This window comes from Perca fluviatilis, chromosome 24, assembly GCF_010015445.1.
Source record: "Perca fluviatilis chromosome 24, GENO_Pfluv_1.0, whole genome shotgun sequence".
Classification (NCBI taxonomy): domain Eukaryota; kingdom Metazoa; phylum Chordata; class Actinopteri; order Perciformes; family Percidae; genus Perca; species Perca fluviatilis.
The window spans coordinates 10504718-10521787 of NC_053135.1; the positions used below are offsets into that span (position 1 = coordinate 10504718).

The 17070-nt window shown below is 40.7% G+C and overlaps 1 protein-coding gene across 1 annotated transcript in view; it reads right to left on the bottom strand.

The window, feature by feature from the left end:
* The window catches only part of si:ch211-132g1.7 (prostaglandin F2 receptor negative regulator), a 60764-nt gene that overhangs the window by 40396 nt on the left and 3298 nt on the right, over positions 1 to 17070 (bottom strand). Inside the window, exons 2-5 of the mRNA XM_039792688.1 lie at positions 14587 to 14699; positions 13776 to 14034; positions 7425 to 7832; positions 3997 to 4422 (exon numbers count right to left, since the gene is read on the bottom strand). Of these exons, the coding sequence (XP_039648622.1) occupies positions 3997 to 4422; positions 7425 to 7832; positions 13776 to 14034; positions 14587 to 14699 (1206 nt within the window). The remainder of the gene's footprint in view (positions 1 to 3996; positions 4423 to 7424; positions 7833 to 13775; positions 14035 to 14586; positions 14700 to 17070) is intronic.

The window sequence follows — 17070 nt, forward strand, 5'->3', positions numbered from 1 at the left end:
TCATGTTTTGTCATTCTGAAACTACCCTGGTTAATTAAATGGAATAAAACTGGTATCAGTTCTGCAGAACATCTTTACTGTGGGTGTGTAATACAAGAACTACACTTCCCAAGAGTCCTATGTATGGTATAGTTGCTGAATGTTAATAAAAGAAGAAAACGTTTTCCAATTTTACTGGCAACTTTAAAGTTGCAGCATCACGTTAGGTTAAGAGAGTTGAGAAAACAAGGAACTCTATTATTAAAATTAAAATACATTGGTGAACACAGTCAGCCCACAACTTCAGCTCGATCATTGCTGAGAAAAAAAAAAAAAAGTAAAAAGCACATGCTCTTGCTGCACTCCACCGATTAACCTTAACTAACTTTTTGTTACACATTACCATACCACTACCTTTTGCAATACCTTAATTCCCACTATAAACCTTCTTGCACTTACATTTAGAATACTCGTATTGCAATGCCATTGCACATACTGTACATACTTTCTGTGTATAAGTATATATGTACAGTTTATATAAGTAAATGTATATGTTGTTTTATTTAATGTGTATTTGTCCTGTGTGTGTGGAGCATGAAGGGGCTACAACTTGCATTTAATTGTGTAACTCTGTGTTGTAAAATGACAAATAAAAGTAACCTTGAACCTAAAGTCAGATTCATGCCATTTCTGTGTTTAAAAAAAACTTTTAAATAAACTGAGGAAGTTGTTGACTACAGAGTAGGGAAGTCAGCTAAAAAAAAAACAACGTACAAAACAGGTCGGAGAGGAAGTGACAGCAAAGCCACAAAAACACAGTAAAGAGATATAAGGAAGTGATAACAGTCTGCCAGTCATCAAATAGCTGTCAAGTGTTCCTGCTCTGAATTAATGAATTAGTTTTTTTTATTATTGTGTCATGCATACAATAAAAGATGCCCAGCCCGCACGGGCTTACAAGACACCATTACCTAGGACAAAAGGACCAATGACATTTAAATCTATTTCAAAAATACTGTTATTGACCCTCCCAAAAAAATGGAAATAATTCAACACTGCAACATGTTTTATTATCTATAATAAAAACAAATTTAAATAAAAAAGGAATATTTATTGGAATTTCCATCTTGACAAAAATAAAAAGTCTAGAGGGAAATGAAAATGAAATTGGTCCCCATCAAAAGAAGCATTTCCTAATTTGCCTCAGATCCAATTTCCTGAACGATTATTACACAAATTATTGAATGAAAGAGGGGAGAATATGGCAGGATTTGAATGATCTAAAATCAGAATGTTCAGGGATTTATGGGTAAGTGACAAGTTTATATATTTTATATATTTTGTCTAATTTCTATTTGACGTCCGTATCATGTGGCACCCATCCATTCTAAACTCTTTAGAGGGAATAAAGTAATGAGGTGTTTTGGAAGTGAACGGACTATATTAATGCCAAGAAGTATCAAAGCAAACTGGACTCCATAAATGTCAATACAAAGTCTTTTATTCTCTACATACAGTACCACAAAAAAACACTTCCCTAAAATAAGCTCATGCTAAACTTTTAGAAAGTCAATATGCCAAAAAAACTTCCTGGGAATTCCCAAAAGCATTAAACATAGTACTGTAGCTGCACTGAGAGCGATTATGTAACAAGTGTTTATTTATTCATTAAAGTCCATTTTTATTTCACTGGGAATTTGTCAGAAATCCAAATGCTATGACATAACAGCAGCTTGGCTTTCCGATCAGTCAGAGCACTCCTTTCAATCTGCCCGTCTCTCCGTCGACATCACAACAGTGCTACTTTCTGTCAAAGCTCAAATGGGTGAGGTGTGAACAGCGGCAAAAAAAAAAAAAATGGAAACCTTTATTTGAAAATGTTATTTCGATTCTTTGTTTCCGCAGACACGGTTTCTGTCCACTTAACCGCTCTTTAAAAAGGTCCACTGGGACTGTAACTTAATGAGAAACCATCTCGCTTCCAAACGATAGATCTTGATGACCTCGGAATCTACACTGCTACAATTTCATTTTAAGCGTGTTTTGATAAATAAAAAAAAAAAAAAAATAAGATCTCCGTCGTCAGTCCACCCAAGAGTTTGAGCTCCAGTAGCAGAACTAACCTCCGTCCATATTAACATGTCTGACAACACATATCACATGACCATTCACATACACTGAGCATGCGCGTGCCGGTGTAAAACAGAAGCAGATTGCCTGACTCTGCGGTTGAAAATCACGGATGTATAATTTGAAAATACAGAAAATACTTTGGAGGAAAAAAAAACAATGGCAAAAAGTAATTTTTGGGATTTACTTGCTTCAGCCGACGACAAGGTTGACCGGTTACTGAAAAGGTATGTACAAATAGTAGTAGTAGCAGCCTAGCTAACAGGTAAGACTGACTGAGGTGCATCGTTTCCAAAGGTCTCCGTTTGTGCCCGTCCAGACTACAAAGCAACCCCAGAGTTTTCAAACCCAAACGGGGGCAGCGGTGTTTCCGATGTCTCAGTTGTAGGGGCTCGGAAACGCCAGAGTAGTTCGGACGCGAGTCGTAAATGTAGCAAAAAGATATTCGTTTTTTTTAAACCAAAACGTCGTAGTGTAGAGATGTAGCCTCAAGCTGCCGATTCATCATATGATCTATACATCCAGCGGCTAACCCAACTAGCACGTCCGAGCTAACAGACAACAACCTTTCCCGCTGCCATAGCTTTCTAGATGGAACGCTCGCACCTTTATGTGCTAAGACGTAGACTTAATTAGAATTCAACAGGAATTATTCAGTGCATAGTGCGTACCGCATGGAAGAAAGTTGTGTCCCAAACCCTACACCCTGTTAACGGTTCAGCCGGTTAAAATCCCATTTAATCAGTTACTGGGATTGTTCCTACAGGCCTGACTGGAACATCCTTCTTAATCATAGAGACAAACAAAGGTGTGAATGAACAATAAAAATAATATTTATCATTATGTTTATTTAGGAGGAAAGAAAGAAACCAATTCCATATCTAACTGCATATCCAACACATCCAACTACATCTCCCAACATGATGTAAAATTCAAAAACGCAGTGAAAGAGGGAGACAGACCACCCGCCATGTCAGTAATTGATTGCTGTGTCGACTGCATTTGACACCACTGCTCTTTAGAGGCAGGATCAGACACACACACACACACACACACACACACACACACACACACACACACACACACACACACACACACACACACACACACACACACACACACACACACACACACACACACACACACACACACACACACACACACACACACACACACACAGCAGAGTGTAGGACAGGCATTACTAATCAATCGTCCTCGCAGCAGGAGTCGACAGGCTGACTAGGGGATTAAAGAGCTTCCCCTTGACACTCCAGATTCCTCTGTGGCACCGCAGCACTCTTACACATCCACAACTCATGAAATCATACAGCAGCAACATGCACGTGGTCCTTTACATCTACTTTTCCCTCATTTTCTTTCAGTTCTCCGCTGAGCTGTCCCCGAATACAAACATACACACACGTCTTTCGATAAAGGCTGCTAACAAATGGACAGCAACTCTAATGCCAGGAAATTACAAAACTTAAAGTTAAAGAACACGACAAGTCTCTCCAGTACTAGCGCAAATACATATTGAAGAAAAAAATTTAAATATTATGGACCACACAAGAAACGTTTATATGGCCTTCATTATTAGTAACAAGAACATGATGTCAACAATATTACAATCTAAGGAGACCATTTCCAAAACACTCCACTCACACCGGATTCAATCTGTTCATTCATAACTTGACTTCATACTAATAAGGTAGATTATAAAAGTCAAAATTAAAAGACATTATTTAATTAATAGGGACAAGATTTTAAGTGAGAATTCATGACATTACTGTATTTCATTATAAGGTCACAACACAATGATGTGTTTTCATTTTCTATTATCATTTTAAAGTGAAACACAAACCACAAGAAAAAGGGTTTTCCACTCACTGATCTGCGCCACCTTTACGGTTACAGGGCTGGAGGTTTTCTCGGCGGCCATGTGCCACCTCCCTCCTCCTCCCGAGCTCCTCCCTCCTTTCTCGATGAAGGCTCGGATGCGGCAGGTGTACACCCCTCCGTCGTCCCCGCTCACCCCCCTCACCCCCAGCCTGTATTCTCCGACTCCCGTCCGCTCCAGGGTCGCCTCCCCGCGCTTTCCTTGCGCGCCGCCCGAGGACGTGTTTGAGATCACCACCCCGCTCAGCTCCATGGTGACGATTTCGCGGCCGTCGGCCAGCCAGGTGACTTCCAGGGCGAGGGCGGGCAGGTTGTCGGCGGAGACGGAGCAGACGAGGGTCAGCTTCTCGCCGGGGGAGAGCAGCAGAGGCGTGGAGGAGGGAGAGGAGGACCAAGCCTTCACACTGAGGGACTGGCCTTGAGAGGACGGAGACAGAGACAGCATCAGGCACTTCATCCTTATGTCAACACACTGCAAACAAGATTAAGGATTAACAAATAGTGCTTTGGGTTTTAATAAGTCCTACAATTTAAAATAATCCTGACTTATTATTCATTCATTCATTAATTATTCTGCAGACACTGGACTTCACAGAAGACCAATCACGTAGCGGTACTTTGTAAGTCAAAGGGTGCACATCAAATCAGGGTCAAAGAGTTAATCAAAAATACTATTTAAATTCTGATAATGAATTTAGAAAATAATTCTAAAATGCAGCCCTAAGGTACACATTTTAACATCGACGCCATCCATTCTGATGGATATCAGAGGCAAAACAGGACAAGATGAGAGGAAAGGATCTTAAAAAAAGACAAAGTGTAATATATAAATGCCAGAGATTTAGAGGAACGCACAGGTGTACTTCACAGCAGTGACGCTGAAGAAGAACTTTTTATTAAAAAAAGACCAGTAAATTAAAATTCTGTCTTTTCGGGGCATCTTCAACAGTTGGATCGGTCTCCAGTAACAACCTAGGCAGCAGTATGTAGGTAAGAGACTCTGTATGGTGTCTGGAAAAGGACAAAAGACACAAAGCCCACTCTGTTTGACTTTTCTCATCCTCTTTACTCAAGTCAGTAAGTCAATATGAACTGACTGGCACACAATGGACCTAAGACCAAGACCTGACACCGAGACCTGGGGGTGTGGGTGTGTGTGTGTGTGTGTGTGTGTGTGTGTGTGTGTGTGTGTCGCTCATCTCTGGTTTCATTACAAACCACTGGGTGTTTTCCAGCACATAAAAGAGGATATGGTAGCCTAGAAAGATATAAGATATGGTGACCACAGTAACCACAATGAATGAGTGTGTGAGTGTAGGGGCCTCTCTGTGCGTACAGAATAAGACAGACCGTGAGGGTCACGAGGCTCCTGGGACAGAGCGAGGCAGAGAGAAGAAAAAGTCTCACAGGATGAGAAGAGAGAGAGAGAGGATGCCATTAAAATATAGACAGCCACACAACAGAGAGAGGACACTCTCCCACGTCCCTCCCTCCCCCTCTCTCTCCTCATCCTTTATTTTCTCCCAGTATCACATCCAACACAGTAGCACAAGAAACTGTGAAAGACAGAGTGCAGGAACCTTTTTTTTTTAATCAAGAACCAAGATGGAGATTTGAGGATTATCTATTGCTCCCTTTAGAGTACTTATCTACAACATCTTATTACTACAGCACAACTACTTCAGGCACACTGTTAAGGATGTGAAGGGAACCCCTTAATGCCAAGTTTATGTTGCACAGGATCACTTAGATGTAGCCTCTGTGACCCATGGGGTCTGAAAATTGGCACCAATAAAAGTATACTGAATTAGCTCATGTCTGTGTGTTCACATTTGACTGAGTTCTGACTCCGAAAATTTGTTTTAAACTAATTAGGCCTCACGTCTTTCTCGCCACGCCCCCAAAAATTGGAAAACCTGTGATGTAGACATGCCTAGGGTTTTAAAAAGTAATTTTTGAAGCCTGGATTTACCACCTGCTCTCTTTTTAAGTTACCAAAGTCCACGTTTTGTCACAGGGATGAGGACACATAACCTGGCTCCGCCAGATGGATTGCTTCGCATTTGCTCGGCATATCCATCTGGGAACTTTCCGTTAGAGAACTTTTGGTAAGGGGCGAAAATACTGGTTAGCTGATTGGATAAACCATCTGTCTATCACCACCTATGTTGGTGATAGACGGGCCAACTCAACCAGTCAGAAACCAGTCGGGAGAAGAGCAAAAACATCTTTTCCTCCGAGAAAAGCCTCCAGTGCCGTTTTTTTGCTCTTCTTTCAATGAAGGAATACTTTCTAATTTGGATAAAAGTTGCACGATAGCTACGCTCATCACATCAGTGGAAGCCGCCATGTTGTTTAGACTCAACAGTCGCTTCTCGTTGCGTCACACCTAAACCTGGCCCTAAACCAAACGCTGATTGGTCGGTCGTTTGGCGAACGGCTCCAAATGTTCTCCATCTCAAGATGCCGGACTGATTTGAGAGTAGAAAACTGGAGCACACGAGATCAGGACGGTCTCACGAGGCTAGAGGACCCACACACGGAGCTAAGGCTGGGCAACAAAGTACCGACCAACATGGCTGAACGAGACTGGCAGAAACACCCGTCAAAGACAAAGTCTATTTGGGGCATGTTTCATGCTTCACGTCTGCTTTAGCGCTGCACTCCTATGACATGGCTGGACTCAGGATGGACTGCAAAAAGAATCAGGCTAATGTAGCCTCAATTCCAAAGCGGTTTTCTAATCATGCCAATGACCAATCTGAAAGTCACAGAATCCAGCCTGACATTAGTTTAATCCCTCTCTAGTGGTCTATAACATACTGACATACTTCAAACATGTAAACAACCTAACATATCACACACCAACTAACACACAGAGGATCCGCTGCAGGAGTTTTCTTACAACTACTGTTAGTTGCCGACAGCAGCAGTGACTTTTTATTTTTAAAGACATTTTTTTGGGCTTTTCCGCCTTTAATTTTGAAAGGACAGCTAGGTGAGACAGGGGAGAGAGGGGGAAGACATCCAGGAAATCGTCACAGGTCAGATTCAAACCCTGGACCTCTGCGTCGAGGCATAAACCTCTCAGTACACGTGCACCTGTTCTACCCACTGAACCAACCCGGCCACAGCAGCAGTGACTTTTTAAGAATGCCAAATGAGGAGAAGAAACCCAATACAGGTACACCACTTTGTGGCACCGTCCTCCATGTTAAATCCCCAGTGTAAACACTGCAGCGATCGGCTTTATTGAACCACAAGTCCACAGTTCAACTCTGCTTAGTAAAATCATAAAAGGTCACAGAGCAGAGACCGACTGAACTCATGTTGTACTGCAAATGTTACCTCATTTACTGCAGCTACTCTAATAGATAGTGATTCTGCGATACTACTTGTACTGTAGCTCCTGTTCTTACCTGTAGGAGTTACAGACACAGTTCCCATCTCTTTAGTGCTCTCCACGATTTTTATCCACTTCCCTCCATTTTCATACGTCCATTCAGTTCCGTTGCATTCATAAGTCCCTTCGTCAGACGTCGTCACTTTGGAAATCACCAGTTCGAAAAATCCGTTCTTCCCGGGAACCAATCGGATGCCTCCGTCGGCGTAGCGCCGGGTGTACTTGGCCCCTGTGACCACGTCTCCCTGAGGGCCAAATGTCAAAATTTCCTCCGATGTCGCTCCCCTCTTCACCGACCAGGTGACGGAGAGGTAGGTGGGGTGGCTGAGCTCCCGGGTGACGTTGCAGGAGAGCGTGAGGTCACTTCCTTCTGGGACGACGGGGGGCGGGGTCAGGGGGGAGACCTTGAGGGTGTTGAGGATGACTGACGGGGAAAGAGACAAAATGATCTTTTTAGGAATGCAATAACAACACTGTAACCACACACACACACACACACCATTAAAAATAGTTTTTTTTTTTATATATTTTCTTGGTTATCACTTTTTTATTCTTCTTTGCCTTTACTCTTACAGAGCGTGGTGATAAAATTAGCAGCATATTTGCATTTCCTCCCCATTTTTCTTCATTGTCTATTACTGGAGGCATATTCTGAGCTGTGTGTAAGAAGCTCTTGTTTACTGCAATGATATGTTTAAACCAATTTTCGACTGCAACAAAACTGCTTATTTTTTTCCGGGGAAAAGTCAGCGAAAAACAAAAAGCAATGACGTGACGACATAATCAAGGTACCAAATGCTTTGTTCTGCCTTCTTCACAGCCCATCCCCGGCACTGTGATGTCGAGCAGGGGAAAACTTTGTTTACGTGTAGGAAATCAGCCTGAGAGGGATGTCTGATTGAAAACAGACATGGTAAAGTGGAAGTGCATATGTAAAAACTAAAATAACTTCAAAAAGGGAGTTACAATGTTAAAAAAAAATTAAAAATACATAATTTTACCCCAAATATAGGTCAAAGATTCAATATGAAACCATTAAATGCAGGTATTTATCAGGGGGTGTGACAGAATCATAAATAATGATGACTCATTATGCCACATTTAAGTTGAAGTCAGACTCGCTCTACGACTCTTGACAAGGTCTCTAGCTGTAGGAGAGTTTAAAAAAAAAAAAAAAAAACTGTAGATAAGGCTGTGAATTTCTGATTGTGTGTATATGAAACACAGCCAGAGGAGTTTTCATAAAGGTTAGTGACTTGCCTGCCTAGGTAAACTCACACAGTCTGGCCTTGCTTTGCTCTGACAATGAAAACGTCCAGCTGCTAAATGTGGCATTCAAGAGTTTGAGCAAGTTTTAACAGAGGCGACTTTTACCATCTGCTTTGTTACGACATATAATAAAGGCTGATGAGTCACTATGTCAGAGGAAATAAAAAAAAAAATTTAAAAAAAAAAAAGATCGGGGAACTTGTCACTGCTGGATATACTGATGGGAGCATGACTAACTAACTAACAACAACAACAATACAAATGCTTTTCACAACAGGGAGAGTGAAGGAACAGACAGATACTTTAATGAATGGCATATCTGCAGTGAAGACATGGGGGCTGGATGACTGCTTAACACAATTACAGGCTCTGTTTTATCATCACCACTGACTTATTTTGATCTTTTGCATATGAAAACACAAAATGCTACCAAATTAAAAGGAACTTATGTGCAAGGGTTAAGGGTTGTGTCCAAATATGCTACATACTGGACTTTAATAATCTACTTATAAACACAAAATCAACACTTCAAAAGTAGCCTTAGCTCTAAACTCTTTCAAGTTTCATCGCAAAACGCTTATGGGATGTTAATGGTGAATAATCATTTTTGGAAGCTAAACTGTAGTCGTGTTACAAATTAATCCAAGAAGTGGCAGATGGCTGGGAATGAAGAGTACGAAGCTGTGCATTATGGGAATTACATTCATGGCACACTGACGCCCTGTGGGAAAGACCAATCTTTAGTACAGAAGTAAAGAAAAAAACTGTTCATCTCCACTTTAGATGGTAAATAAAACTTTACACTGGATACATCGAACAGTGCCTTTACCTAGAATGCTCATATTGCATGATAATCTTTATTTATTGAAGATGCCATTCCCCCATGAATAAACCATTAGCATATTGATTTTGGAGACATTGGTACTCCTAATGTAAGTCAACAAGAGAATAAGCAACTGGTGCAGCAGGTTTGATTGTCATTAATTGTTTGCATGGACAGGATGGGAGATTCCTAAACAGAGCCACGCCACACTGATAACTTGTGCTTTGTGTAATTAACTTTGACTGATGTGGTTTTACAGCAGGACAGGAGTGTGTGAGCCACCAGGTCAGATTTGGCAGGAAATCAGCTGAAATTCTTCAGGAAATCATCAACCTTGACCAGCACTTTATCCATGCTCCGAAGCATTTTGTCATGTAACCTTTTGAACCCCCATATCCCTCTGTTTTCACTCCCCTTTATCCATCAACTGAGGGTTGACCTAAAACAGCAGCTCCACCTCACTTTTGGCTTCCAAAGCTGAAGAAAGCCTTGAAAGATCTGACCGAGGAGGTGGAAAAAAGGAAGGTTCTGACTGTGGCTCAGATTCCGAAGACAAACGAAAGCATCATTGGGGCCAGCTGTGAGGGCTGGGCACCGACACACAACTGTCCCTGTAAAGGATTTCTATTGACTGCGGGTTCTGCCAGTTACAGAAACAGTTGGCCAATCGGAGATGTGCGGGCAGGTTCAAAGAACAGCGGCATCATCTTTCTACAAAGCTAATGAAGTGTGGACATAACAGGACAGTACTGGACACCAAGACTTGTAGTGGAAGTTAAAGAGTATACAGCACTGCTGCTGTGCTGGAGTGATGCGAGCGTCTATGGCAGATAACCAAGGCAGTATGAATAATCTGCGTTTTGCTCTATCAATTAAAATTAGCCCGAGAAGAGTTTTCAAATCTTCGTCCTGTACTTCACTCGTTTCTTACATAACCAAACAGCCTCAGCGGGCCAATGGAAGCAACGTGTGTGTGTGTGTGTGCGCAAGTCTCGACTGGTACAGACCCTCCAGTAACAAATCTAACTCATCATCTCAGTTAACGACTGTCTCCTTCGCACACACACAAACACTCTCCCCTTCGCACACTATGAAACACACTAATTCGCTAATACATATGCTCTACATATACACGACACGATCTCTGTCGCGCATAAACAGCGCTGCCTAGTTAATTCAGGTCTAAATTTAACAAGGTGTCTGGGGAGCCGTGCTGGGAAGCAGAGAGCAGCTGAACATGATGGTGCATTATGGAGCCAACTAACCTGCTGTCAGACAATCCCTCTTTGTTACTCCATCTCTCACTATTTGCAAAATTCACAGCTTAAAAATGATCCTTAAACCCCTCATGATTCATTAAAAAAATTTTTTTTTTTTAAAGCAGAGTATTTGGGTTAACAGTGGCTTTGAACCAATAGAGTCGCCAAAATATGTGTGTAATTACTGACTTGATAACAAAAAAACTCAATTAAATTCAAAGGAAAATGCTGAACACGGGTTTCTCTTTCTCTCCGTTTCTGTGTCAGAAAATAGTCCAAATTCAAAAGTGTACACAGCGAGGTCTGTCGACCATTCTGAAGTAACTAAAGGATTGCTTCTGGACGGTAGCACATACATACATGGATTTCAAACTGACCCTTTAACAGAGCGAGGGACTTTCCGTCTGCAGTCAGTGAATAATTAGTCAAAAGGTCAAATACCTGCAGGAGTAGCGTCATTTTAAAATATTAAGTTTCAAGATCCAACTATTGCAGTGGAGCTCTAAGATTAACTCAGAAATATAGGAAATTGAGTTTGATATTATGTGATTTGAATACAAATACTCTTTTTGATTTTATGACCCCATTCACTAATGGCGCTTACCCACTGCTAGTACCAGCTCGGCTCAACCGCGGTGCCCCGTCCTCCATTTTCTGTTGCAGATTTTGTACCGCCTCATGCGTGAGGTCGAGCGCGGAAACTGCCGTGACCTAACGCGACACACACACACAGAACGATCGAAGGTTTTTGATTCTCAGCATGTGCAGAGGACAAATTTTGTTTCAAAAGAAGCTGGAGGCAGCAAAAATAAAACACCGCTGGCTAAGCTATTTAAAAATTCCGCGTGTTTGTTGTCGCTAGCAATGATGACGCAGTGATTAGTGACGATTCTCTCTGACCTATCTAAAGCTGCAAAGATTAATCGATTAGTTGTCAACTTTTAAATTAATCGCCAACTATTTTGATAATCGATTAGTCGGTTTGAGTCATTTTTTTAGAAGAAAGTAAAAAATTCTTTGATTCCAGTGTCTTAAATGTGAATATGTTCTAGTTTTCTTCTCTCCTCTGGGACAGTAAACTGAATATCTTTGAGCTGTGGACAAAACAAGACATTTGAGGACGTCATCTTGGGCTTTTGGGGAAACACGGATCCACATTTTTCACCATTTTCTTTCAACAAGAAATTTTCTTTCATTTTACCTAATCGATTAATCGAGGAAATAATGAATAACAGAATAACCGACTATGAAAATAATCGTTAGTTGCAGCCCTAGACCAATCGATAGTCTTCAGGTTTTTAGGTCACCTTTTAGTATCGCCTCAGCTCACTTGGAACCTCGACGGAGCAGATACTAAAAACAAAAGTACCTGTTAGCTAGTAGCAGGCCAAAACAGGTGAGTAGATTCGAGGCGAGGCAAGCAGGTACCATGTCATTGAAAAACGCCATAAGACAAAGGGGGCCTTTATAGCAGTAATAATTCTTTGTTTTAAGACATTTCAAATGATTCTGTAGTGACAATGACCCTAACCAGTAGACTGTTGTTCCATTTAACAGTTTTACATCCACTGGTGAAGTGTATATAAGCCTCAGACACACCAATATACACCATATACCTGTATGAATGTAAATACCTTTCCCTCCATTATCTTCTGAAACAACAGTGGTAGCTTACATTATCTGGCCTTAGTAAAATAAACCTGTCTAAAAAGGCCTATATGTTGTGGTTTGAAATTGAAATTTGTATAGGTTGTTTGAATTACAAACTGCACCAATGTTAGTTTTACATTTTTATGCCACTTTGTTATACAACATGAGAGTACTTTAATGGGTTAACTTGCAAACCAGGAAGTTGAAAAGTGATAGCTCTCTGGTGTAGTGGTATGCTTATCAGACCATGCAGATTAGATAAGGCTGTCTCCTGAAAAAAGTGTGTATATATTAAAGAAATCCTGTATTTTATGATACATGGTTGGATGAGGAAGTGCTGTATCTGATTTTTCTCAGATCAGTAGTGGGGTAGCAGGGTGCTATATTATCTCCCTACTCGTTTGACTTGTAAATGGATGACTTGTCCTGACAGTTAAATTCTTGTAAAACAGGTTGTGTTTTTGATGAATCTTATTATCATTCATGCTTTGTATGCAGATGATATCGTTATATCTCCCTCCCTGCTGTGCTGGTCTTTAGCAGCTGCTATAATATCAGATTTAATGTCAGCAAGCATTTTCTACTCAGGTAGAGGCAGTAAGATGTAATATCTTGGTTATCATTTCACAGCTGACTTGATGGATGGTGATGAAATCGTATGCTTAGGGCAACATGCTAGTATGTAAATGTCACATTTGGTGGATGTCAAGGTCTGGCTCACATGGGAATATTTCCTCAAATCGCATAACTAATAAAAGAGTGGACAATTCATCCTACTGTATCTGATTTTTGCTCCGTGTTTGGCACTTGGCTCGAATTTCTATGGTTAAATAACCATAGTTTGTAAGGTTCTTAAAAAGGCGCGCACATCAGGAAAATTACACCAACTATTAACAACTATTAATAAGGTTTCCACTCATAACAGACTGTTTAACACTAGAAACCACATAATTTAACATGCATCACTGTGGGGAGCTTATATTATATGTCCTATGATATTTGCATTCTTCTCTCAGCCTCTTGTGTATCACTGTCCACACCTCTCTCTCCCTGGCCCTTATTTGACACAAGCCAAGTACTCCCACCTGACATCTGCTCCCCACCACTAGTGTGTTTGGGTGTGCATGGCGTCTGTGTGAAAGCCAAATTATAAGCCAGTAATTGTCTAAAACCAGTGGGAGGGTGTGTGTGAGGGAGGATATCTACATGGTCAGTAGAGCATTAGTAAGTCATGGGGATAGCTGACACACAAATGTTTGCTTCTGAAACAGAATTTAGATCATGAGACACAGAGTCTCAGTTGCATCTTAATCACACACACACACACACACACACACACACACACACACTTTTGCATCACCCATACCAGTGAGTTGGACCTTAGCCTCGTAGTTGCCACTGATGACTGAGTCGGTGCTCGGCGTTTGACACCAGTAGTAACCGGCGTCCGTTGACTTCACCTCGGCTATCTTCAGCTCCACCTCGTTGTCCTTGAGACGCGCCACCGAGATGTCGCCAGACGCAACGCGCTTGCTGAGCGACGGGTCCGAGTACCTGGTATCAAAGGAGGAAATTATGTTCATCTTCTTCCCGTTCGCCTCCTTGGACATCATCCACTCGAAATCCTGCAGAGACAGAGCGGGGTAATAATGATTGCCATGTAACTCATCTCGGTAAATGGATCTATCTATCTATCTATCTATCTATCTATCTATCTATCTATCTATCTATCTATATCTCATGGGCAGACGACAATTAAACTGCTCTTTAATTGCAGGGAATTCTGGGGCCTAAACACAGGATAACAGGTATACACACACTTAATACTATACGGACAATTAGACATACAATATGATCAAATCCTGTTTGCTAAAAACTATAGAGCCTAATTGTTTTTAATTGTTTTAGGAAATGATTTTTAAAAGAATTCAACATACACAAATACATATCACACACACACACACACACACACACAATATATATATCTTATATACAATATAAGATAAATATCTTTTTGGAGGTAAGAACCACAGACATGACAGACTTAGATATTGTTGCTTTTGGTGTTTCCGAGGAAAAAATATAAACTATAGAAAAATCACCAGCCTTATCCTTTAAACCTGTGATCTGTCTATCAGAAAGATCACATGATGCACCCGGGTGTGAAAGACACTCACCTGCTCACTAGGTCCGCTATATTCGGTAACATCACATCTGATGGACACCGTTTGACCCTCCACCCGGATTAATGGACCAGGAGACACCGTCACCACCCGGGCCAAGCACCCACCTTCAGGGATGGGAGAGAATATTAGTAACCATATACAAGAAAAATAACTTTCTATTAAATGTAGCTAACAGTTTAGTAGAGCTGCAACGATGAATCGATTAGTTGCCAGATATTAAATTAATCGCCAACTATTTTGATAAATCGGTTTGAGTCATTTTTTTATGAAAATAAAAATCATCCGATTCCAACTTCTTAAATGTGAATATTGTTCTAGTTTCTTCACTCCTCTGTGACAGTAAACTGAATATCTTTGGGTTGGGACAACAATAGACATTTGAGGACATCATCTTGGGCTTTGGAAAACTAATCAACATTTTTCACAACTTTCTGTCATTTAACAGACAAACATATCTTTATTCTAGACAAATTAATGCTCAGCACAGTGATTACATCTACACCCATATGTGGAACTGATTAGTCTGACAGAATATATATAATTCATAGAATGAGCTGGCTGCATTTAAATATATCTGTTAAGGAAAACACTTTATGTATTAGAAGCAAGCTATAAGCCTGATGACTAATAACAGACAGACAGACTGTCTGCAGACAGACTAGGACTGTCTGTACTAAAGCAATAACATACATGCTTCACCGGCCAAGTGTCATATACTGGAGGCTGAGGACACACACACACACAAACACACACACACACACACACACACACACACACACACACACCTTGTTTAGAGACGATGGGTATTAATGACGATGCTAAAACATGAATTGTATTCTCCATGTACATGCATTTCTGCACACAAACAAACACACGCTTGCCCACATCATCACTGTGTTTGGCAAGAACACAAACCACAGGTTATTTTAGTCAGCACTCCAGCAGATTTCCCAAAAGCAGAAATCAACAGCGAATGATTGAGGTTTGTTTTAATATTATATATATATATATATATATATATATATATATATATTCCATTGTTCATATTTTTTGTGCTAATTTACATTCCAAGGTTTGCTTGGATCAAACCACCTGGTTTACATTCCTCCTCGGTCAAACTGGAGTGTAAAACTCCGACATTCCAGCTGAGTGAAGCATGTAGCAACACAGTAGAGTCTGACTGGGCTCAGTGGACTTGCTCAAATTACTGACACTTTGCTTCCTGGTTGGTGGAATCTGACTGCAGGCCCCCACACTCCAGATCGGACCCTGCCATCTGCACTCAGATCAGTTAAAAGGTGAAGCGGAGATGCTACATGCTGCTAGGTTTGCTAAGAAACTACAGCTGAACATGACATCTGTTTTCTTTGCAGGTTGCCCAACACACTGTTCACTGTAGAGACAACGATGAACAGAAATGTTTACCGCCCCGTACGTATAGAAAACTCTATACTACCGGACAAAAAGCTGGCATCAAATGTTTGCTCAGATTCTTTCGGATTTCAATCGTTTTGCCAGTATTAGACCATTTCATTAAGGCAAACTTCTTGTGCTTGTTGTTGTATTTAACATCTGTATTCTTTTGGTAAAGAAACTTTGGGCTCTAGCTGTGGCCATCAGATCTATCGGTTAAAGGGATACGCCACCGTTTGTTGAAATAGGGCTTATCACGGTCTCCCCTAGCTGTAGATAGGTGGGCCAACGCATTTTTTGTGCATGCATTGTTTTAGTCCGGTGGCAGCGCCGCCGCTAGTTAGCTTAGCGTAGCGAATGGAATCCTATGTTGCCGGTTAGCATGTTGTGAGTAAAAGTGAGCCAACAAAAGACAAAAAAAACCAACCTAATTACTTGAACTGAGACAAAAAAATGCGTTGGCCCACCTATCTACAGCCAGGGTAGACCGTGATGAGCCCTATTTCAACAAACGGTGGCGTATTCCTTTAAAAGAACACTATACTATAGCTGCACCAACTTTTTCTCTCCTGATTAGGGGTATCAAGAGTCTACAAATCAACCATTCAATTGGACAATTGGCATCATTTAACTGATAGAGGAAACACTGACTTTTAATAAAGACATTGACCAAGAAACTTCCATGTTTCTGTCATGTCTTGGCCAGGTCAGCTTCATAAGGTACTAAAGTAATTGCTGAGCACACTGGCAGCACGGCAACATCTCTAAAAATAGATCCAACAAGTCAAGGAACACGAGCAGTCAGACGATCAGACAGGTTGTAATAAAAAATAAAAAAAAGGTACTTTTCCTTTTAATAAAAGAAAAAGAAATTATATTGTTCAAATATCAAAGAAAGCATTATTTTGGTTTCATAATCACAAAAGTATTACGATTTTAAAAAATATTTTAGAATATGTAAGACAAATTAATATATTTTCAAAGAGTACACCGATTATGAACCTCTATTATATTTACATAACAACAAACGCCAACAAAGTTCTGAAAATTGGCAGCAAATGT